The sequence below is a fragment of the Vitis vinifera genome, chromosome 7 (assembly GCF_030704535.1).
Source record: "Vitis vinifera cultivar Pinot Noir 40024 chromosome 7, ASM3070453v1".
NCBI classification, from domain to species: domain Eukaryota; kingdom Viridiplantae; phylum Streptophyta; class Magnoliopsida; order Vitales; family Vitaceae; genus Vitis; species Vitis vinifera.
In genome coordinates this window covers 24,941,503-24,964,805 of record NC_081811.1, presented here as the reverse complement: position 1 = coordinate 24,964,805, position 23,303 = coordinate 24,941,503, and the positions used below count along the sequence as shown (strand labels likewise).

Below are 23,303 nucleotides of genomic sequence, written 5' to 3'. Positions count from 1 at the left end.
GATGAATCATAAATCACCACATGCCATGTCCTCCAACCATCATCCCACATCCACCCATGATATCATTTTCTTTGGACTTTAGGCTTTTAATTTTTAATTTTTAATTTTTTCTTTCCTCATCAGACGTACTGAAAGGGGCCTAACATAAGTGCTATAATTAATCTTCTTCAACAGCCAAGCGGTTTAATCAATTGGAATGATGGAGGGAGAGGAGGGTGTTTTACACCAAACCAATATTCTTACCATCCTTGATTAAAACTAGAAAAAGTCGAGCTTATATTAAATTTTCAATAATTTATCCACCATCTCACCTAACAAAACTCAAGGTTAATTATAATGCCAACCTTTTGCTTCATCACATCAAAAGATTTGTAGCCTTTTGGCTGCAAAGTTTGGCATAAACAATTGTTCACATTTAGTTCATTATACAAAATATTAAGGCTAAATGCGTTGGGACTAATCTTATTCCGACATAATTTATTTAAGTCTACCCTTTTATCATCAACGCCATGAATGTAAAATATCGATTCGGGATACAATGAAAAGTGTGATCAATTAGATCTTATTATGTGTACTTAAAGTTAACTTTTTTACCTTAATCTTGAATTTTTTGTTGATCTCGTTTTTTTTTTTCTTTTTATACATTGATTTATTATTTATATCTCGTTGAATGATTTAAATTTTATCATATATTTTCAAGATGAAAAGTTTGATAGATATTTATTTACTAGGTTAAACTTTTCCTAAAATTTATAATAACTCTTTGAGATTATAAATAAAAGTAATGTTTTGAAAAATATTTGTTGTTTTAAAAACAAAATTAAGGAATATAAAATCTGTTTGATGACTATTTTAAAAAATGGTTTTTGAAAACTGTTTTATAATGTTTTGTAAAATAAAAATTTATTTGAAAACCTAAAATATTTTTAAATATGTTTTAAAAACAATTTTTATATGTAAAGTTTTATTTTTAATTATTTTACATGTTTATATACTTATTTTTTAAAATAATTATGAGAAAATAAGTGAAAATAATAAAAAATTATCTAAAAAACACCATTTTTTTTATATGAAAACACAACTTTATTTTATTTCTAAACATGTTTTTTTGTTACGATAACATAAAATCATTCTACAAAATAATTACCAAACACACTCTATTTTTATTTTTTTTAATTATTCGAATCCCACTACTCTTTAAATTAAAAAGAAGTACACAGATTCGCTTTCGGCCGTGACTTTAATAACCCATATGTTTCAACTAACCGGCTCAGATGACATCAAAACACCACTGAAAACATACAATGAATCCTACAAAACAAACCCCACATACAGAAAGGTCCACACTACACTCTACACCATTGTCTATAATATAAAGACAATCAACCTCCTCCCCTCCCACACAATTATTGGATTCATCTACAGAACCCCTTCAAATTTTATGCTCATCTTTTCCAATGGAGAGAGATCTCACCGCGCACCGCTGCTCCTCACACTTCTCCGGCTGCATACCGTCGTCTCCGTGCTTCCACGGCCCCGAAGACTATTCACGCCTCCGCATTTGCAGCCGCGGCCGCAACCGAAGCCAGAGACTCAGAAACATCATAAAGAGGATAATGAGAGAAGGCAAGAGCATATATGGGTCAAAACCTTTGACGTTTCAATACGACGCCGTGAGCTATTCCCAGAACTTCGACGACGGATGCCATAAGGAGGAGTACGGACACTGTTCACAAGTGTTACGGGACTTTAGATGGGCTGTGCCCAAGCAATGAATGTTTGTGTTTTAGTATCATCGACCTTAGCTGGCTGTTCTGATCGACTACTGTTTCTTTAGCTTTGATTTTGAGAATGGAGATATTCGTATATATATAATGCTAATATTAGTAGCTAGTAAGGAATATGGGTCTCTGCAAGTTTTCTTTTCTTCATGCATATTGGATCTACAAATTCCATGATTTATACAGCAATGGATGAAGAGGAAATGAGATCAGGTGGCCATGGATGGGCTGGCGAACCTTCATTGCTGGGTAGTCTATAGTGATTTCTGGAATTTGTTAAAGTTTTGAATTAATTTTACCCAGAGTTTCAAAAGTAGAAAATAGGAAGTTAATCTCGTTTAGTATTTAAAGAAACTTGAATTTTGGATACCAGTTTTCCACCTTATCTCAGCCATTTGTGCTTTGGAAGGAGCTAGTTGTTTGTTCTATAGATGGGTAAAAACTCCCGAAGAACATGGCTGAATGGAGTGAACTAGGGAATGTTTGGTAATTGTTTTTGAAAAAAAATTCCATTTTTGAGATCTGATTTTTGTGAAATGAATGTTCATAGGAAATCTAAAATATTTTAAAAATATTTTTTATATTTAATATTTTATTTTTAATCATTCTTTATATAACTACTTTTTAAAAGAGTAATAAGAAAATAAGTAAAAAAAATATAAAATAATTAAAAGATGTTATCAAAACAAATAAAGAACAAGTTTTTTTTGTTAAATTGTTTTGTATTTTGTAGAATAGAAAACTGTTTTCAAAAATAGTTTTCAAACAACTCCCTAGTCTTCTTTTCATTCCTTATTTTTATTATTTTAGGCTTTGTTTGAATCGATTTATAAGGACTTTAGCATATATTTAATAATTTGGTTAAAAATAATTATGTTTTAAAAGGAGCATAGTATAACAAGTTAAAAAAAAATTATTTCTTATAAATTTTTTTATAATCTTTCCTTCTTTAACTTGGAACAATGATTATCTTTTTAAATTGAGAATCGCCTAACCCTTTTAATAAAATATTGTTATATTAACATAAAAAAAACTTTTTAAAATGGAAATCTTTAGGATTAATAGGTTAAAAATATGAAAAAAAAAATTCCAAAAATGGTAAAATTAACCTATCTATTTTATAATTTAAAGAATAGTCAATTTTTAAGCATAAATTCCTTTCAATAATTTGATTATTTACACATATTTTAAAAAATTATTTTTGTAAAAAAACCTGAAAATATTTTTTAGGATGAAAAAAATTGATGAATATAAATCGGGATGATTTAATCTTTTTTAATCAAATAATCTAAATTTTAATGGGAGATATTTGGAAATATATTTTATATTTATATGGAGTAGTTAAATTAAACAATTTTTAAAAAATCACAAAGGTGTACTAAATTGGATATTAATTGATTAAGTAGATTATAACCGGCCAATTAATCTTAAAAATCTGCAATGAATTAGAGAAGAGGTCTCTGAGAACACGAAGAGTGTTTGTGGGAGCGTGATGAATCAAAGACAAGTTTGACCACTGCCCTTTGGTCGGTTGTTGGGTGGGTGTGATCAGTGGACACATGAATATATTCTCTGGGGTATGCATTTGTGAAGAATAATAATTGTATCGTGACCTCACTCCATGCTACGTGCATTCGATACAACTGGACACGTTATTGGGCCTTGGATTGTGGATCACATCGCATCACATCGCATCGCATCGCATCACTCCTCAAAGGCCCATCCCAAAGGCCCACGATGGACCCATTCCCCAATCCACCCCTGGCGCTTGTCTCCACACAAGGAAAGGTTCATGCGTCACAGTCCTGTCACTTTCTCGAGAAAAACGTTTCCTCTGTTCAAATATGAAATATTCAAACCTACTCTCACCACCGTTTGTCGCTTGTCACATGCCTCACCTCATTCCAAGACAGTTTTCTAGTCAAGATTTGGCTTACAACGGTTTGATCCCAGTCCCGTTGCTCTTGTGATTTTGCTGTTGATTTCAATTATATTGGGGTTTGATCGTCTAAGTGATATGCTTTGGTGGAATATTTGCTTACGTGCTGCATTGGAAATGGTTTACATTTTTTTAGTAGTATTGTGGTCCTTGAACTGTTTGGTGGGTCTCAGACAGTCAGACGGCTAGGTTTCTACATAGCATGATTTGCTTTAGTATCCAAATCAAACGGGTTTATTTTTTAATATTCTTTTTACTTGACCTTTTTGATTTTTAATTGCTTTGTTTTCATGTATCATTCCAAAACTTTCCTGTTGAATGTCCTGTGTTCTACTACTTAATTTGCCATTTTTGTGACAATGCTAAATTGATAAAGGTATGATTACTTTTATTGGTTTTCCCTCACCCTTTTGTAATTTTTTTTTTTCCTTTTTCCTTTTTTTTTTTTTTTTTGGTGGGATTAAGGATATTGTGCATTTCTCACTTTCTATGGATGCTCATGCGGTTGGTGAATCTTTTTCCGATTTCACCATGTTTGTCAGACAGAATATGTTATGGTCTCTGACATGGGTTCAAATGAACTTTAATTTTGAGAAGCTTTCCTGCTTCTTTTGTGACTATTGATTATTCACTGATCATCTTGATGCTAGTGTTGGAATCTTATCCAATATGTCAATTCTTTTCTCTCTTTAGCAAACATATATAGAAGAAGGGCATCTAGACCCCATCATCCATAGCAATAATAATGATAAGATTTTTGACAGCTAAGGAAATCGATGCGCACATGGTATTTTTAATTTTTTGTGAAGCTTTACAAGAAAATATGATCCGACTGATCTGTAACCGAATTTATGGTTGGCGCCTTCAACCATGTCGATTGCTTGTGTAGCTCATCTCAATCTGAGAAGCATACTATTGTATGCTTTGGGGATTTTTCAAATGAAGTTGTTCTCTGCAGCAGTTTCAAGAAATAAAGCGAGGATCAATATTTGAATGTAGTACTGTGGACTCTTGACATTTCTTTAAAGGGCGAGAAAGGAAGTTTTACCCTCCCTAGGTTGTCTTGCTGCTGTCTGCTAACATCGTTGCTTAGGCTGGCTTAGCTCGAGATGGATGGGGACGGCTGAATCCTCTCCAATACTAAAGCCATATGGAATGATGGTATTCGTGCTTGCGGCAGTCACGTCTCTTGTGCTATAAACCTGAGACATGAGGCATTGTTCCTAGGCTCATTTAGATAACTAGTTTCGCTTAATATGGTTTAAACATTGTGATTGTATAGATGTTAGTAATTTAACCAATGTACCTTCTTATACAATTCCATGTTCTCTTGGCGAATAAGGGTCATCTTCTTGTGCAGTTCCACATTTTCCTGTTGAACAAGGTTGCCCTGTAAACAAAATACAAAAATTAGCTTATTATAACTGAAATCATTCTTGTATAAGTCTTATGTTAATGAACAGCTGTTGTTTTTGGAAAAACCTTTTGCTTTAGCTCCTCTATTTCATTTGTTAGGATTTGCTCCTGCAGAAGTTAGAGAACCATGTTAAGTGTTATGCATGCAGAACGCTCTTCATGTGACTGTGCCACATGAGAGTAAACACAAAGGATTGCATGGAGGACTAAGGCTTCTGACCTTTTTCATGCGGACACCTCGCAAACTCATTTCCAATTGGTTCTCTAGATTTTGTAGATCCTTGACACTCAAACCATAAAGTTCTTCGCCCATCAGTTGCCTGTATTTTCAGAATGTGAATGTAGGTCCATTATTCTTTAATGCATATTCCAATATTTGATGCCTTGTCGTAATTTAATAGCATATCTTGGGAAAATAAGGGAGGTCAGTTCTCATCATCGAAGTACCTCTTTTATCAGCTATTTCATTATTGATAACTATAAATTATGAATGTTAATGTAATGTGCTAGTGTTTAAAAATAACAGCTTAAGAAACAAGTTTTAGACCTGTTTGTAGATTGTTTCGTGTAACCATAAATTACTGAAAAGAGGAAGTGAAAACATTTGACCTTGTGGTTATTAAGTAAATTATATGGTTCTGGAAAATAACCAGAGTCTGTATTTTAATGCATTTCTTTGTTTTGTTTCCTTTATGACCACAGTTTCGTCATCCAGCCTAGTCCTGACCTAGTAAATATAACTGAAGGGACCCAGCTAACTGGACACAAGCATTTATGCTTGTCAAATATGCTTGTCTAATATTGACCATCCCAGCAACAAGCTATAATAAGAAATGCAGTACTCTGTTGACCATGGAGTAAAACAAAAGCATAATGGTGCATCCCATGATGTTCGTGTCTACCCAGGCTGAATTAAACTTTCCCACAATGTCACATGTAGTTCGTGAGACTTCACATTGATGAGTCACATGGTGTTGTTGGTTGCCCGGACAAAATCGTTCATGTACTTGTTTTGTCCACCTAGAATGTCTCTGAATTTTTCTAGTTTTAGCAATATCTTGTTATTATTTCATTTTTGATATCAGTCTTACATCTGAAGGACCAAAAGAACTCCTAGTGGACATATTAAATGATGCTATAAAGTACACCGTGACATAGAAAGCTATAATGGTACCATCAATTCTTATAATGTGCTACTTTCAGGTTAATCACCTTTTCTTATCAGATCAAGTAATTTGAAGGAGAAAGATTGTACCTGTGGTTTTCTTGCAAGTTCTGTAGTTGTTGCCTTAAAATTGCTGCTTCTCTCTGCCAAAACTAGCAGAAGTGCAATGGCACGTATTATGGCATGCAAATATGTAAGATACTTGCTACCACTATGACTAAATAGAAAAATAAACACTTTTTAAGCTCCAACCTCCATGAATTTGACATTATAGAAATAAGATAAATTCTGAATCTACATCTTTTTTATGTAATTCTGTTATCCCTTTTGATCAACAGAAAAAAAAAGGAAAAGGATAAGCTTCCAAAACTTAATTAATGTGAGCACAACCTGATATGATAAAGTTAGTATATTGAAACCACTTAAAGAAATGAGCCAAGCTACTAAAGTATTTGTTTTGCAGTCCAGGGCTTTTGTACTAATAACAATATATATGTTTTTTTTTTTTTTTATGTGAATTTTTTGGTAATTACATTTCAAATTCCTTTTGTCAATATTCTTTAAAGGTGTTTGTTGATTATAAAATTTTAATATGATCAATCAGTAGTGCAAGTTTTTGGATTTTATTTATGCATAATGGAAACTTGGCATAACAAACTGATCAGTAGGCGGCTCATGTTTTTGCCAGGATTCACAGGTGAAGGAACATGCATCATGCATATAAAGTCATTTCATGTCAATATGTAATAGTTGGGTTTGGTTTTCATATGCAACATCCAATTCCCATATTGTTATATCATAGTGTTCACAAGCATCTTGCAATCTGCATAAACAACATAATACAAACTTTTGATGGTTTACCAGTGACTTTTCTCTTATTTCATTGTTATGACTAACACATCCTAACATAATGGTTATACTTGGGCATCTCTTTGTTTTCCAAGTTTTAGTCTTTTGCAGTTCCCTTAATATATTAGAATTTTATGTTTATAATGGTTATAATATGTCTTGTTGGATGGTCCTATAGAGCAGGTTTTCAGAGTGTGCGGCGGTGCTAATTTACATTTTCTGTGCATGAAACTGAATATTAAGATGATTTTTCCTGGACATTGGAAGAGTCTCAACTTCATAATCTGTTATGCTTTCGCACAGTTTCAACTTTCTATTCTGTGATGCTTAAGCATAGTCATTAGGAGAAACTTATCTTTTCTCTCAGTGCTCTTCTTTATTTTAAACTTTGAAAGTTCATTTTCTTGACTTTTTATTTTTTATTTTTTATAGGCTAAATAAATTCATTAAGAGAGCCTAACAGAAAGGGGTAGCACTCCCCAAGTGTACTGAATGTATACATAGGCATCAAAGAGAAAAACAAAAACAAAAGAAAACTAACTCCTTATGCAATCAATCAAATCCATAAGAGACATATTTGAAGACCTAAAGAATCCCTAGTCTGTCCACTCACTTAAAAAACTCTTTTAAAGCCTGAGGTGTGCTTTCCTCATTGTCAATGGTTCTTGAGTTCCTCTATATCCAAATGATGAAAAACAAGTGGAACAGGACTGTGCTCCACACACCTTTTTTTTTTTTTTATTACATTTTTTGCCTACAAAAATCCCATGTTAACAATGTAAAACCTATTTTTACTGATTGAGGAAGAGCCCAAAAAAGATCAAAGTGATAGAATAGGAGTTTCCACAAAATACAGGCCAAACTGCAATGAATTGGAATGCGATTGGCTGGTTCCTCACAAAACTTGTAGAAGCAGAAGCAATTAGTTAAATGCCTACCCCAATCCATAAGCAGATTAGTAGTTAGAAGTTGAAGAAAGTCACTTTAGGAGTGTTTGAGACCACACTCCTTCTGAGGGAAAAAGGCAACAAGATGAGTCAATGATCTATAAAAGAATTTAACAAAGGTATCTTGTTCTTGGTGCCTCTCCACTCTAGACAACCCTAACATCCTCTAGGCACCACCGTCCACGGAACCTGTTGCAGGAAAAGACTCACACTCTCCAACTGTCGGTCTTGAAAATCTCTCAAAACAAGGACTCCACCTGCCTCTACCACATTGCAAACTCCAAATATCAGCCACCTAAACATCCTTGTTCTTGGCAATAGTAAACAACTGGGAAAAAAATCTTTCAATACCAAATCTCCACTCCAAATATCCCACCGAAGTTTTGCTCCATAGCCTCTTCTGATAGTTTCCTAAAAATCAATTTCAAACCCTATCTCCCCTCCCTAGAGCACCAACCTACCCATATTTTCTTGAGATAACTCATCTCCACAAATTGTTCTGATCCACGTGAAACATCCTCTACCATTTACCCAGAAAAACCTTATTAAATATAGACATATAACAAAGATTCAAACCACACCTCCTTTTTTGTGAGTAAATGATAGGTCATCTGATGTAGTAAACAAGAGTGATTATCTATAATCGAATAGGTAGGGCTAGGATTTCACTTGTTGTGGATTTAAGTGGAACTGTGATTATAGGTTGTGGTAACAAGGAAAAATAAGATAATGTTCGAAGATTAGCCCAAGAAATCAATAATTAATTTTCTTGCCGTATATTTGATTTTTCCTACCACATTTTTTCTTTGGTAAAAGTTAACCATGATTTTTGTACCAAGAATCTGGGTAAATTTGACATAGGACCCTTGCAATCAAATTGCTTGATTTCAAGGGATTGTTTTTTGATACGTAGTTTAATTTAAGGGATCTTGTTGACCCTTTTTTTGTACATATATTGTAAATTAGAATGTAATGAAATGTTCAAGAGACACTTAGAGATGAGAATTGAAGGAAAACAATTAATGAGGAGATTTGAGCCTTAGAAAAAAATTGAGACATGGGATATAGTTGAGCTTCCCAAAGGGAATGAAACAGTAGGTTGTAAGTGGATTTTCATAATTAAATACAAGGCTGATGGGAGAATAAAAAGGTATAAGACTAGATTAGTAGCTAAGAGTTTCACCCAAACTTATAGTTTTGATTACCAAGAGACCTTCGCAACAGTGGCAAAAATGAACACTACTCATATTCTATTATTCTTAGTTGCTAATCTTGATTGATCTTTGCAATAATTTGATGTGAAAAATGCTTTTTTATATGATGACTTAGAAAAAGAGGTATATATAGACACTCTACTTGGGTTTGGTGGCAAGGCTTGAAAGAACAAAGTTTGCGAAGTCTGCAAAGTTCCTTTATGGACTTAAACAATCTCTAAGAACATGGTTTGAGAGATTTACAAAATCAATAACAAAAATGAACTACCATCAAAGCCAAGGGGACTATACACTCTGTTTATCAAACACAACTTCTTTGGTAAGTTGATTGCCTTAATAGTTTATGTAGATAACATTATTGTTATTGTCATTGATTAGGGTGAAATTCAAAAGCTAAAACCTTATTTGTGCAATGAATTTGAGATCAAGGATCTAGGGAGTCTAAAATATTTCCTGAGATTAAGGTGACACGTTAAAAAAGGGGGGATATTTATTTCCAAATTGAAATATATCCTCTATTTGCTAAAGGAGACAAAGATGCTTGGATGCAAACTAGTAGAGACTTCGATTGAGTAAAATCATAAACTATGAGGAAAATAAAAAAATGATATGGTAGATTTAGATCTTTATCAAAGATTAGTGGAGAAATTAATTTATTTATCTCACTCCTGAGTCCCTGACTAGACATTGCATATGTTGTAGGTTTGGTAAGCGAATTCATGCATTCACTACATGAATCTCACATGGAGGCAATATGCAAAATCCTATGTTAGCTAAAGTTTACACTAGGCAAGGGAATCTTATTTCATAAGATAGGAAATATAGAATTGGAAGCTTACAGTGATGCTGATTGGGTTGGACCTTCTCGGGAGGAAATCTAGTTACTAGGAGAAGTAAAAACAATCAGTAGTGGCTAGATCTAGCATAAAAGTTGAGTTTAGGGCCATGGCTCAAGGGATTTGTAAACTACTCTGGATAAAGATCATTCTTTATCCATAAAGTCATATTGTGATAACCAAACTGCTATAATGTTTTTTTTTTTTTTTTGATAGGTAAATTTTTTATCCCCATTGGGACTTGAACTTGGAACCTCCTACAAACCCTCCCTATCCCTTTACCACTTGAGCCAGGCCTCAAGACCAACCAAACTGCTATAAATATAACCCATAACCTTGTTTATCATGATCAAACCAACATGTGGAGATAGATTGACATTTCATCAAAGAAAAACTTGACATTGGCTAATTTGCACTCCATATATCCCATCTTCTAAACAATTAGCACATATATTAACACAAGGCTTATGGAGTTCAACTTTTTATGTAATCTTAGACAAGCTGGGAATGCAAAATATCTTTGCACCAACTTGAGGGGATTGTTAAAATATTAGCCTAAGAAATTAACAATTAATTTTCCTGCCATATATCTAATTTCTTCTACCATATTTTTTTTACCCTTTTTTTGTTTTTTTGTTTTTTTTTTTGTAAAAGTTGACCCATGATTTTTGTACCAAGAATTTGGGCAAATTCCATATAAGACCCTTGCAATTAGGTTACTTGACTTTAAGGGTCCTTTTTTGATAGGTAGCTTAATTTCTTTTGTATATATATTGTAAACCAGAATGTAATGAAATATATGATAGATTATTTTTTGTCAGATAAGAAAAGAAGAAAAGAGAGGAAGAATGGAAAAGAGAAGGTAAAAATAAAGCATTAGAATCTCAATAAGGTTTTAAAGGAATTTAACCTAGAAGAAAAAAGTAATGGAGTCTCACCATCACAAGCAAAGATGATTCTTAATCTTGTTTGAAGACTTATATCTCCTAACTGATAAAAATTAAAGCAAAACTATAAAGCTAAGTTTTATAAATTCTACTATGAGTCAAACTAATTCCTCCTAATTTGATTCCTCATTCTCTTTTCACTTTTCTTCATTTTCTAATTACACTTTGAAGATGTATCCTCATCAATCCCCTCCACTCGGAGGAAACTTGACCTCAAGTTTTTGCAGCTGTTCCACAATATATTGAAATCTAAAGCAATGCTTTCCACCTTTCCTTTCTTAGTTGTTCCACAAAAAAAAAAAAAAAAAATGGAAAATTCATTATGCATAGGATACAACCACCATTGAGAGCCTAACATCTCCTTCACTTTGTTTAAATTAGAATGACAGCTCTAAGCTTCTTTATTTATAGCCATTGATTAACATAATTTTGTACTGATATAACAGCAGCTGCCTTTCATTTTGCTGCATATATTTTCTAAACAAGATCACCACTGCAGTGTGCTTAGAATGTAGTTTCGGTTACTTGGGTTAAAACAAAAATCTTGCATATGATAAATATTAGAAATTGTTCCTAAATAAGTCTTGCTGCCATGACCAAGAACTCAATCCATTTGGACTCTAAATCACCAATCTAATCAACACTAAGAAACACTTTGGTCTTCCTTACTTGCAAAATTTTCTTCTTTGTAGTTCTCTTATCTAAATTTTTCCATCCATGTTTTCCCATTCAAGTGCATGCATAATGAGCACCGTTCTTGAATGTGTCTAATTCCTTAATTGGTGGAATTTCCTTCATTGGATGGAGAATTTCTTACACCCATTTTCTAGAAGAGTGGAGTATTTTTATAACCATTGTGTTGAGCTCTTCGATAAAAAGGTATGGCCTTCCTAGCAACATATGACAAATTTTTATTGGTAAGATATCACATCATATTGATTCCTCAAAGACCTTGCTAATAATGTATGTAACTAAACAATGAGAATTTCAAAATAGAGGTGTCATTTACGTATGCTAGTTAATAAGGACATTCTTAGGTTAAGCTTTTCAATGAAATCTTATGAAGCCATATTTAAACTACTACTTCCATTGGTAATCATAGTACAAAGGCTTGCTTGGGAAGAAGCACCCATATGGAAAAGTAGCATGTTGCCAATCCTCTCCTTTCTTTGTCCTTAGAGCAACCAATAATGTTGCATTGCAAGGCTCTTGGGATACAACCTATGTTGCATGGGTTTAGGTATGAGTGTTGGATGCGGGTATTTGTTTAGGTATTTGATCCTTCACAACTCAAATTTTAGGATATGAAGACTCGGCTAAAAAGAATATAAAAAACTAGCATTGGTACTGAGATACGATATAATAAAGGAAAAGTTAATTAAAAATAAATTAGAATTAAAGATATATTTTTTAAAAGTTCCCATCTTTTCCTTTTAATTTTTTTCCTCTTATCCCTAAATGTTCTTACAAAAATTCTCTTTTTAGCTAACTGTTTTTTCTTTTCTCTAATGTAATTATTCCTAAGTTGAAAGGATAAAAGGATATCAATGAAAAGATTAGTCACACGCAAAGTAAAATAGAAGCGTCCAACAAGGATCCCATGTCCACACCCATGTCATGTTGTGTTGATATAGGTACATTGGGTGAAATTGAAGGGTCTAGGTGTCATAGGATAAAACAGTACAATAACTATCTTTTTTACCAAGTTGCTCATCATTATTAATCTCATGTTCCTTTGGATAAGGTTTGGATTCAAGTTTCGGTTCTTCAACACAAAAGTGTAGCCTTTTGGTTGGAAAGACAACCACGTAATGACCATGTTCCCTATACTTGAAGCATAATGGAGTTATGCCAACCCTTTTTTTAGCAAAATGCATGGAAGTTTTACCTTTTTAACATTTTTGTTAGTTGCATTAGAAGATTGTTGATTGTTGCCTCCATTTCCATCAACGAGAGTATTAAATTTTATTGTACTTGAAGGTTTACTTCTTGTTTGATTAGAGAAGACCACCGCTTAACCTTGGATTTAATGGCAAGTTGGTAAACATCCTCTATTGTGTTAGTATGTGCTACTACCATCTCAAGTTGAATCTCCATTTGAAACCCATCATTAAAACAAGTGTTTACTTGAGCCTTGTATTCTTTCGCCTGGTTGCAAATAGTCAACTCATGAAATTCCTTAGTGTATTGTTCAACTAATCTATTGCCTTGTTTAGGTGAGAACATCTTAGCTGCAAAAGTTGGAATAATTAGTTGGAGGAAAGTGTTCTTTCATTTTCAACTTCATCTCATTACACGTGCTTGTTATAAAATTACATCCTTTTTCAAATGCTTTGTGAGGTGATTTTTCAAGGTAAAACTCCCACTCCCTTTCCTTCTTCAACTAGTAGTTTTTTATGATTTCTCTGCAATAACTTCATAATTTCTTCTAGTTTGGTTGTTAAGCTTCATTATGGCCTCTTTTCGTGATTATTGAAGCTTCTTCTAAATGCGTTAAAGTGGCATCTTGATCACTAGAAGTAGTCTTGGAACTCATGCTTGGCTAAATTGCTTTTCTCCTTAGTTGCATGCACCTTCAGGCCAAGAACTTCGGTTGTGATACCAAAATTGATGTAGGACAACCTTAGGATGGTTGTCTACATTTAAATGGTTGGGCTAGGATTTCACTTGTTTAGGGTTTAAGGAGAAGAACTATGATACCTAGACTTTTCTTTTTCACTAGCATATTGTATTAACAGAACATGTGTGTGGGTGTGGGTTTCTCGTTGGATACTCCTACTTTGCTTTAGATATGATTATTTGATTTTGATTGATTGATTGATTGATTGATTTATTTTTTATTTTTAACTTAGTAGATTATTACATTGAAAAAAGAGAGAATTTAAAAATATTTAGGTATAAGGAATAAAAGCTAAAGATAAAAGGAAAAAAAATAGGAAACTCTTATTAAAGACATTATTTTTAATTGATTTCTAATTGTTTTTTTCTTTATTATATCGTTTCCAGTATCCATGTCTAAATTTTGGATCCTTCTTAGTAAGTTCTTTGTATCCTAATCTTGGAGTTAAAAGAATTTGATTGCTAGAAATGTATCTACACCTTACACCTCCAACCAAGACCAAGCAACACAGGAGAGGAATAATTATTTAAGCTTGTGGTAGTGGGGAAAATAAAATAAAAAGTAGAAAAAGAAAGGATAGAAAAGAAGAGATGAAATAAAGTCTTAGAATTTCATTGAAGTTTTCTAAGAATCTCATCTAAAACATAAGGGTATTGGAATCTCATCATCGCAAGCAAAGATGCATGAAAAAACTAATTTAATTCTCTATTTTATTGAAACCCAAGATCTATTAGGACTCTAGTTACTCTACTAGGATTCTATCTCTTTTTCTAAGATTCCTATATCTCTGAAGCAATAAGAGTTAAAACAAAACTATAAACCCAAATTTTATAAATTCTACTATGACTCAAATTAACTTCTCCTAATTTGACTTTTCTCTTTTTTCTTCCTTTTGTGATTAAACTTTGAAGATGGATCCTCATTGCCATCTCACGCTTCCTTTGTTTTTCATTTTTCCTTTTCTTTTTTAATATTTAATAGTAATTAATCATTTTGTGATGATGATTTTTTGTTTATCTTAGTCAATAAAATGTATGAATGCTGTTATGTTCTGCATGCATGTTGAGATATGATGCTTGTAGGATAAGAAGTGGAAGCTAAATATAGGAAGTAAGTAATCGTAAAAGTTTGTAAATTGGTAGATGTGACATCAAATCATGGCAATCTTGTGGTGTTCTTGCAAGGTGTAGCACTTGAAGACTCACTAATGTAGAGCTTCATTGATTTCCTTTGAAGTGCTTCATATATGTTAACTTTTCTATTGGCATAATACCATTAAAGAGAGTCTTGGCTGACAAGATGCTAGAATATTGCAATACTATCTGCTTTGCTCCTGATAGCATTAGTTGTGCTTTTTGACACTAGCTGAGAGTGGGGAGTTCTTTGTTTGAGAGAAACTACCATTTAGATGGGAAAATTGAATATCATTCACTGAGACAAAGGACAAAGAATGAAAAAATGGATGACAAAAATCATCATTACAATGAAGAAGCATAAATGCTTTTATTAACGCCTTGATGAATGACAGAGAATCCTATGATTCCTCTTTTTGTTGTTTTACTTTTTGTAATTCTCTTCTTAGACAATGAAAGACCTTCTGAATTGGGTCTTTTACAAGGTGGCATTGATGCAGAAGGTTTCAAGATATCTACCCTGATCCTAGTGATTTGAGCCCCATGAAGACTATATATGATATAGAAAGAACAAAGAAGAACTAAAGAAATGAGCAGAATAAGAAGAATAAAATGTGAGGGAAGAGCAAGGCTACCTAAGTATCTCCTCTCCTTCCCAAGGTAGTTAGTCTAAGCAAAAGTGAAGAAAAGTTAGCACTCTGAGTTTGTCATACCAATTTCTAATCCAGTGCACATAACTAATTTTGACCTATATAGCACAGACATAGATAACAGGAAGTCATGCGTGCCGAGCTAGAACATTGTCACTGTTGGATGTTTCCAAATTGGTGGAAAAAAAAGTATTTTGGGTGCCCCAAGGGGACAGCAGGATACAACTGGACAAATTTTAACTACTAATAAATTGCTTTTATATATTTTTTTTAATTGGACACAACCTTAGGGATACAGCATTCAGGAAGTTCGATTCTATTGGTAGCAGTGATACTCCTAAGGATTAAGATCAAAATACCTTACTTCAAAACTTGTTTCCAAACATGAGACATCTGGAGAGAGGACAAGAAATTCGAAATGTCCATGCGATTACGTGGTTGGGGATTTATCACTTAGTAAAGACTCTGTCAAAAGCAAATGATATCTTTTTGAAGAAATTGACAAATTTGAATGTTGTATGTAGAGTTCCAAGTAATGCAGTGATGAAAAATAAAATGGGCAATATTTCTACATGCTTGATCTGTTCTTGGAATACAGGATTCCTAGACATTTGAATGGCACTCCAGTTGCAGAACATGAAGGATTGGTAAAATACTAAAAAGTTAGGGAGGATGCTATTTGCGAAAGTTTCTGCAGCTGTACTAGCCATTGTGTGGTATTTTTCTTCAGTGCTAGATTAAGATACAATATCCAGGTATTAGTTTTCCTTGAAATGAGTCTTCAAGGACAGAAGCTAGTGGTCAAGTGATGATGATTGTGATGATGGCCCAGTAAACAGTAAAATAGGCAAGGGGTTGCAGTAAAGAGCATTTAAAAGCCTGGTTTCATATGCAAGATCTTCAAGTTTCTGTACCATATAATATGCATGCATTCACACAAAATACACTTACAATAATAAGCATACATGCAAAATTGTATGCATGCATGTGTGGTTTTAAGATTAGTTAAGTTTCTCATTGGTATTCCTCTTTCAGACAGAATGTTCTGTTCTTTTGATGTCTCCTAATTCTTTAATGCATATTTAATATTGCTGTGACTCTTCCCAAACTCTGTAAGAGGCTTCATTGTTAAAAAAAGGGATGAACTTGGAATTTTGTATCTATGATCACAGGTTCAACTAAGGCTTTTTTTTTTTTTGTTTTTGTTTTTCTGTCAGTGTTAAAAAAAGGTTTTATTTTGTTGGTGCACCTATGGCATGTTTTAATTTCTTTATTTAGTCAATAACTTAATCTTGTAGACTAGGTTTTGCAATGCTGAAAGGTAAATTAAGATGGTCCTATCACCCATGCATGCATTATTGACTGCCAACCCTTTTGAGCATTACATGCCTTACAAAGGATACACTTATTGGATGATCAGAATTATCCTATCAGTTCAATGTTCAGGATAAATGCCTAGTTCTTGGTAGAAACCAAAATCCCCTCTTCTACCTGCTACAGATACTTGACACGGAAAACATATGTTGTTTGCCTGTCTCAGTTGTGTCTAAAAAGAAAAAATTCTTAATTTTCTATTATTTGGTAATACCCATACATGTTCAGCACTCATAATTAGACAAATAATGTGATGAAATTAAATCTTTTAGATATAGCTCTTTTTGTGCTGTGGAACTTGCAGTTGAACATTGAAGGATGGTTAATGAAGGAATACCTTGACTTCTGATGCTGGATTCAGCAATTGATGATTCTCCTCTTTTGATTTGTGATATCGGTCAATTGCAGATTTTATGCTGGTAAGAGTGAAGAGCAAAGTGATTAATTTTTGCACAATTCATTAACTTTAATACTGGAAATTTCAACATGATATTGTGGTATTCCAGGAACACAGCAACAGAAATCAAAGGGGAGAAAAGAAAGGAATAAAAAGTAACGAAGGCTATAATGCAGATCATAATATCCAAATACCTGTAGCCTTTCTTCTTGGTTGCTATGTTGTGTCATACGGGTATATGTAATTCGTGATATATGCTATTTAATGTAAGAAACTGATGATTATCTGTGGTCAAGAATTTGAGATTTCCATGTTGAGGAGCTAGAATAACATACAGGTTTTAAAAGTGGAGATGTCCTCTCAGTTTCTTGAACTTTCCATATCCAAACTTAAAAGATCTAAGGCTAGTTTCCTATTTTAATTTTTAACTGAAAACCTTGACAGGATTAGCTATACTAGGTTGAATCTAAAGACTTGAGAACTGCTTGTTAGGGATACTTGGTCATTTTTCCATCACTTACTTTTCTCTGTCATAAAATATCTTTTAATATCTTTGCTACTTCCTATTTGTCTGATCAGTTGGTGCTTGAGGGGAAATCAGAAGTTCATTGTAACATACCTCAACTTATTCTTCTCTTGTGGATGCAAACTCTGTGCAAATGGTTTATTGTACCTTGGAATTAGAGACTCCAATTTTCTAACATTGTTGTTACTCTCTCTCATGGAAAGAGATTTTTTTGTAAACATGATACTCAGAATGTTGACTATATTATAAGTTATAAATGGTTCAGTTTTATGCATGAACAATGAGATAGTTATGAAGAGATGCACATATTTTATGTATAATTTGATTCAGAACCTGTGATTCATTTTGTCACTTATCACTGCAGACTGCAGAGAAAGCAGGAAAGTGAGTAAGTAAATAAAAAATGAAACTGTATGCTTGAAACTTATTTGGAGTCAGCAGATACCATTCCAAATTAGGTATCTTTAAATTGAGAGGCCTTAGCAGGGCTTGTACTTGAGATTCTTTTAGTAGACATTTAGAAGAACTTCTCTCTTCCTCTCTGAAGGAGTTCAAAAAACATTTGCTAATGACTCTTTTGCTATGATGTTCCTTGCTTCCTGCTGCTATAAATTTAGGTTTGGTCAAAACTAGGCCTTACCTCTCACACTTTCCTTTCTACTCATCTGACTATATTTCATGCTAGTCCTTCCATTCATCATTCTGCTGAAATTCTAGCTGTTTTCCACTGAACCTGTCTTTTCAATATCACAGGAAAAACATGTTGATGGTTGGCTATTTTGCTTTGAAGGAAACATCATTTACATTTATTCGTTCTTTTCTTAACTTTCTGTTCCATAGGGATTGCACTTATTCCTAAAATTTTGTCAGTTAGAAATTTCAAATTTGTTCTTGGTGAAACACAAAGGTTTATCTAATGTCCATGAAATTTAATAGCAATTTGGATGGAGGCTTCTTGCAAGCTCTCAACAAGTAGGTGGCCACTAAAAGGTTTGTGTTTCCTAGAAAATGTTGGAGTACCTGGTGCACTGGAAACCATTTCCTTCTGGTAGGGGTTCTGGATTGCTTAGAGTTTCACTATGGAAGTTCTCAAATCAAAGTGGGGAATCAGCCATGTCATTTGTGATATTGAGCATGTAAGGAGGTTGATTCTTTTGTTGCTTTCTTGCAGAATCATTCAGGGCTCAAACCTCAATACTAAGAAGAATCTTCAAGCTTTAAACAAGGGTTGTATCTAGGGCCAGGGGTTGCTGTACCAATTGCAACCAGACTGTAAGTTTTATTGTGCTAACAGATGAGGTCCTTGTAGTGGTTTTGAACTGATATAGTATGGAGTGGAACATGCTTAGAAATTCTGTAAGGATGAGACAATGAGCCACTAGGCCTTGGCTCTTTATTAGAACTACAGGCTTCTTAGCAGGAGAAAAAGGGATCCATTAGATCCCAAGACATTCACTCTACAATGGTTCCTTTAGTCATGGAAGATGGTTTGATTCTCTTACTCCTTTCATGTTCTCCTTAGTTGTTTATTTGTACTTGGTTATGAAAGGTGTATATGTAGTTGTTCTCACCAGATTACCTGGTTCTTTTATTGGTTAAAACAAGGAAAGTGCCACTTTCACCATCTTTTATCCCACATCCCTCGTAGGTAAAATGAGTAAATCGACTAGCATGCCGGTGTCCCTTCATCTCTATGTCAGTAGACAAAGCAGAGATGTGAGGGTAGTATTCTAGTGTACAGATAAATAATGAAAAAAATTTAGTTCTGGGATTAACAATGACACAAGTTGATATATAACTCATTATTAAAATTAAGTTTTGGTCTACTTTACCTTCAAAAAATTCAAATTGGGCATAACTATACTGACCAATGCTGATGGTAACACATCTTGAACATGGAGAATATAAAGATGCTGGCATCTAGGTTCAGCCAAAGTCCATAAACATGTTAGAAAGTAGCAAAGGATGCAATTGAAGCACAAGTGTCAATTGTGGCCTGCTTTCCTCCTTTTTTCATACCCAATATAGACTAGATTTGAAATCGAACATTTGGATTGGACACAGGTTTGGGACAATGTTGGATTATGAAAGTATGGGTGTAGAATAATCTTAATTTAAAATTATATAGTAGTTTTTAAGGGAAGGCTATTATAATGTTATGTTACCTAACACACTTGGACCAAAAAGAGAAAAAGAAACGTAGCAAAGTTGGACTAATCTACTTAAATGCCTGTTCCATGCTGAATTCCCAAAAGTATACACCCATCTCCTTATCTCAATACGAAAATCACAAGAAAGAATGATTTTTCTACGTTTCTAGATATGGAATCATGGAAAGTTGCTCATGGTCATCATCTTTCTCCAATTAGACAAAGCTACTTGGTGCACGCCAAATCAATTTGCATCACAATCCTCATCAACATCACGGAAAGAATTCAAGGAAATTAAGAAAAGGAGCTCTTCAGTAAAGCAAGGTCTCCGGTAAAATATACGGATAGCTAAAGACGGAATTATAAAAAGGCCCCCCTTTTCTAACCATTCTTGTAAAGACAAAAAGAAATGATAGTTGTGCCCTTAATTAGATTCTCGTAGTTTTCAGTTTGGGAAGCAGTGTGGAATTGCCCAAGAGAGGGCCATGGTCTTAAAGATACAAAAATATGACATGAACATTAAGTTTGAGATAACAAAAACTTTCAATGAAGAATCAATTCTAGACAAGAACAAAAATAATAAAACTGCCATTTCAGCGTAATGGTGCTGCCATGACATTCTCATATCTGGTATCTTGATATATAGCTTTGCAGCAAAGTATCTAAGAAGAAAACAAGTTTGGTGACACTGCAAATCACACCCAATTTTTTCCTTTCCTTTCCTTTCCTTTCTGAAGTAGGATACTGAAACTTTTCACACCAATGAAAACAAGATGTAAGAGATCAAAGACAGCTAATCCCCTATTTATACTTCAAATGTTTCTTACAATCTTTTGCTGTTTGTATTTCTGTTCAGTAGAGGATTGAGGGAACTCATGGCAGACTTCAGCTTAATGCTTGAACCCAGGTCACTTAAGGATTCCTCTACATAGGGGACTAGAGTCTTGAGCAGTCTTTCCACACAATCTAGGAACTAAAACAATAATACACTCCATATTCAAGTTTCTTATTCAAATTCAATCATCCTAAATGAGACAACCATGCAAGGCCTTTGCCAGCTATATGAATTATCATTTCGTTCTAAATAAAATTTTACATGGAAGTAGCTTATCCTTATCCTTTCACACAACTTCTAAATTTTTTTCATCATATCATGCCGGTTCAGGATGAAAGTGCAGTCTCTCTTGTTGCCATTCGCAGTAAGCATAAAAACCCTTCTCTTTCTTATGTAATGATGCTATGGAAACTATATTTGTTGCATCACAAAACTACATGTCACAACATCAATGAACAAAGATCTTATTCATGACAGAAAGATATATGCTTATAAAAGGGAATCTAGACTTATAAAATGAATGGAAAAATCCTATGATAAATACAGAAAAACTTAATCCACAGCTAATTAACAAGAAGCTACTGTAGATTCAGTATTCTATTTATTGCTTGCCTATCAAGAAAAGACAATATGCTACTGTAAATGATAATATAAGCTTCTAAATATGCAAAAAAACTCATAAGAGTTCTAAATGATAAGGTGATAAGATGCTGCAAACCTTGTGCTTGCAAATTCATAGAGCTTCCCAGTGCTGGAAAAGATAATCAGTCCAACTTCTGCATCGCATAGAATTGCTAGCTCCTTAGCCTTCTTCAACAGTCCCTTCCTTCGCTTTGAGAAGGTAACTTGCCTGCTCGTAGTATTATCGATCCTCCTAATCTCGATCTTTCCTCTTCCCATCCTCACGGCTCGCTCTAGATTCTAGGGTTTCTACAACATGGAAAAGAGATACCGTAGTGAATAAACCAAATGATTGTTAGCGTAAAATGGAAGAGGATTTATAGATGATCTTACTCTTTTAAGATTCAAATTCAATGGTTGATGCTGTGAGAGGTTTGTAAGCATTCTTATTCACATCTTCTTTATAAGGGAATAAGTGGTTTTCAATGAAAGTGAAACCACTTAATAGGGAGAATATAGGACTGGTTTGAAATCCTGAAACCACTAATAAGAGTGGGGTTGTTTTACAGTTGTGTACTCGAGGATGAATCAGAAGCTGTAAAGACCTTTTAATTTTTTTTAGTATTTTGATGGTGTCATCCCCGTCCGCCGTATTAGTCAGTGACACCTGGGAATACTAGTTCAAGTATAGTATGGTTACTTGATTAATTTTTTTAAGACACGGAAAATATTAATATAACACGGGTTGCACTAAACGCTTGAGCACTGTGAAGGATAATTACAAGGCGGACGCTTGGTAAAGCTTTATACTTAATGTTTAATGACTTAAAAGTGACTTTAAGTTAAATATATGCTTAATTTATCAAGTCATACTGCAGTTAAACCACTGGCTAAAGTATAAGCAATCCCTGATAAACTAGCTCATGTTTATTTAATGAGCCAAGCAAGCAAAAATTTTGGATTGAAGCTGCACCAATATTTGAAATGATCAAATTGGTCTTTCCATGATATACACTGTTGTTCTATGCATGGATATGTAGTCTTTCATTGCACTGTATGCATGGATAATATACATAGTGCTCGCAATTCAAAACGTGAGAACATGTAATTGGTTGTTGTAACTTGTGATACAGAAAAGGCCATATTCTCTGTTGGAACCAAATCCACGGCCACTGGATTTGGTTAACCTACTTATAGAATTCTGTCTCAGTTGAATTAGTAATGTTGTGTATTTGTCTACTATGGAACACCATCCTTCTGCTTCCATCTTCTTGCTTCATTTGCCTTACAACATCATGATCTCTAAAGATGGATACCTGTTACAGTTCCTTCCAAGACGGAGAAACCCTGCAACTGGCTGCAGGCCAATGGCATGTTACCGACACACATGTGAAGGGCCGAAACCCCCCATCCGCCAATCGAGAGGAGTCTTGGCACGCCCTTATCGTGCTTAGCCCAATGGCAAACAATCCGTACAATCCCATCACCCAGGGTTGTGAGTTTTACTCTTGCCAAAAAGAATTTATTCAGAAACTGTGGATATATATATTATATGCGATGGTTAGAGACCTGAATAGACTTGTATAAACAAATCATGTTAGCTCCGGTCGGTGCATCAACAATGATAAAGGTTTGGTGACTGCCTGTAAACACAATTTACGATTGGCTGAAGGCCACGTGAAGTGGATTTGTTCAACCAATGAGATTGAGTCTTAGCAGGAAAATGGTAATGGGAACAAGGGAGACCCAAAGTCAAGAGTGGATTAAAAAAGTGGGGAGTAGTCATGCCTCCAACTACGAGCAACGAGCTTAGCCAGGTGTCAATCATCAACAAATCATATATGTGCATAGGCCGAGGAAAAGAGGTGATCTCATAAACAATGTTCATTACTTTATCTTCCCA

The 23,303-nt window shown here is 34.0% G+C and overlaps 1 protein-coding gene and 1 long non-coding RNA gene across 2 annotated transcripts in view; one reads left to right on the top strand and one right to left on the bottom strand.

The window, feature by feature from the left end:
* LOC104878196 (uncharacterized) overlaps positions 1-18,143 on the top strand; it is a 35,564-nt gene extending 17,421 nt beyond the window's left edge. The window contains exons 2-3 of the long non-coding RNA XR_009466229.1: positions 13,075-17,290; positions 17,848-18,143. This is a non-coding gene — a long non-coding RNA (uncharacterized LOC104878196). The remainder of the gene's footprint in view (positions 1-13,074; positions 17,291-17,847) is intronic.
* Positions 4,424-21,937, bottom strand: LOC104878193 (MADS-box transcription factor 23). The gene is made up of 9 exons (XM_010648097.3): positions 21,794-21,937; positions 21,498-21,709; positions 17,209-17,287; positions 6,392-6,453; positions 5,357-5,456; positions 5,203-5,244; positions 5,027-5,110; positions 4,769-4,922; positions 4,424-4,672 (listed from the first exon to the last, which is right to left on the bottom strand). Exons 2-8 carry the CDS (start codon positions 21,677-21,679, stop codon positions 4,797-4,799), a joined length of 675 nt encoding a protein of 224 aa, XP_010646399.1. The 5' UTR covers positions 21,680-21,709; positions 21,794-21,937; the 3' UTR covers positions 4,424-4,672; positions 4,769-4,796.
* Positions 21,938-23,303: the final 1,366 nt, after the last annotated feature.

Bases quoted from the DNA above. Each gene is read 5' to 3' on its own strand.
- LOC104878193 (XM_010648097.3), bottom strand. From the start codon at position 21,679: ATGGGAAGAGGAAAGATCGAGATTAGGAGGATCGATAATACTACGAGC. The intron at 17,288-21,497 runs GTTTGCAGCATC...CACTCTTACCAG, and splicing joins TATGAATTTGCAAGCACAAG to CATAAAATCTGCAATTGACC. The intron at 5,111-5,202 runs GTTTTTCCAAAA...TTTTGTTTACAG, and splicing joins TAGAGGAGCTAAAGCAAAAG to GGCAACCTTGTTCAACAGGA.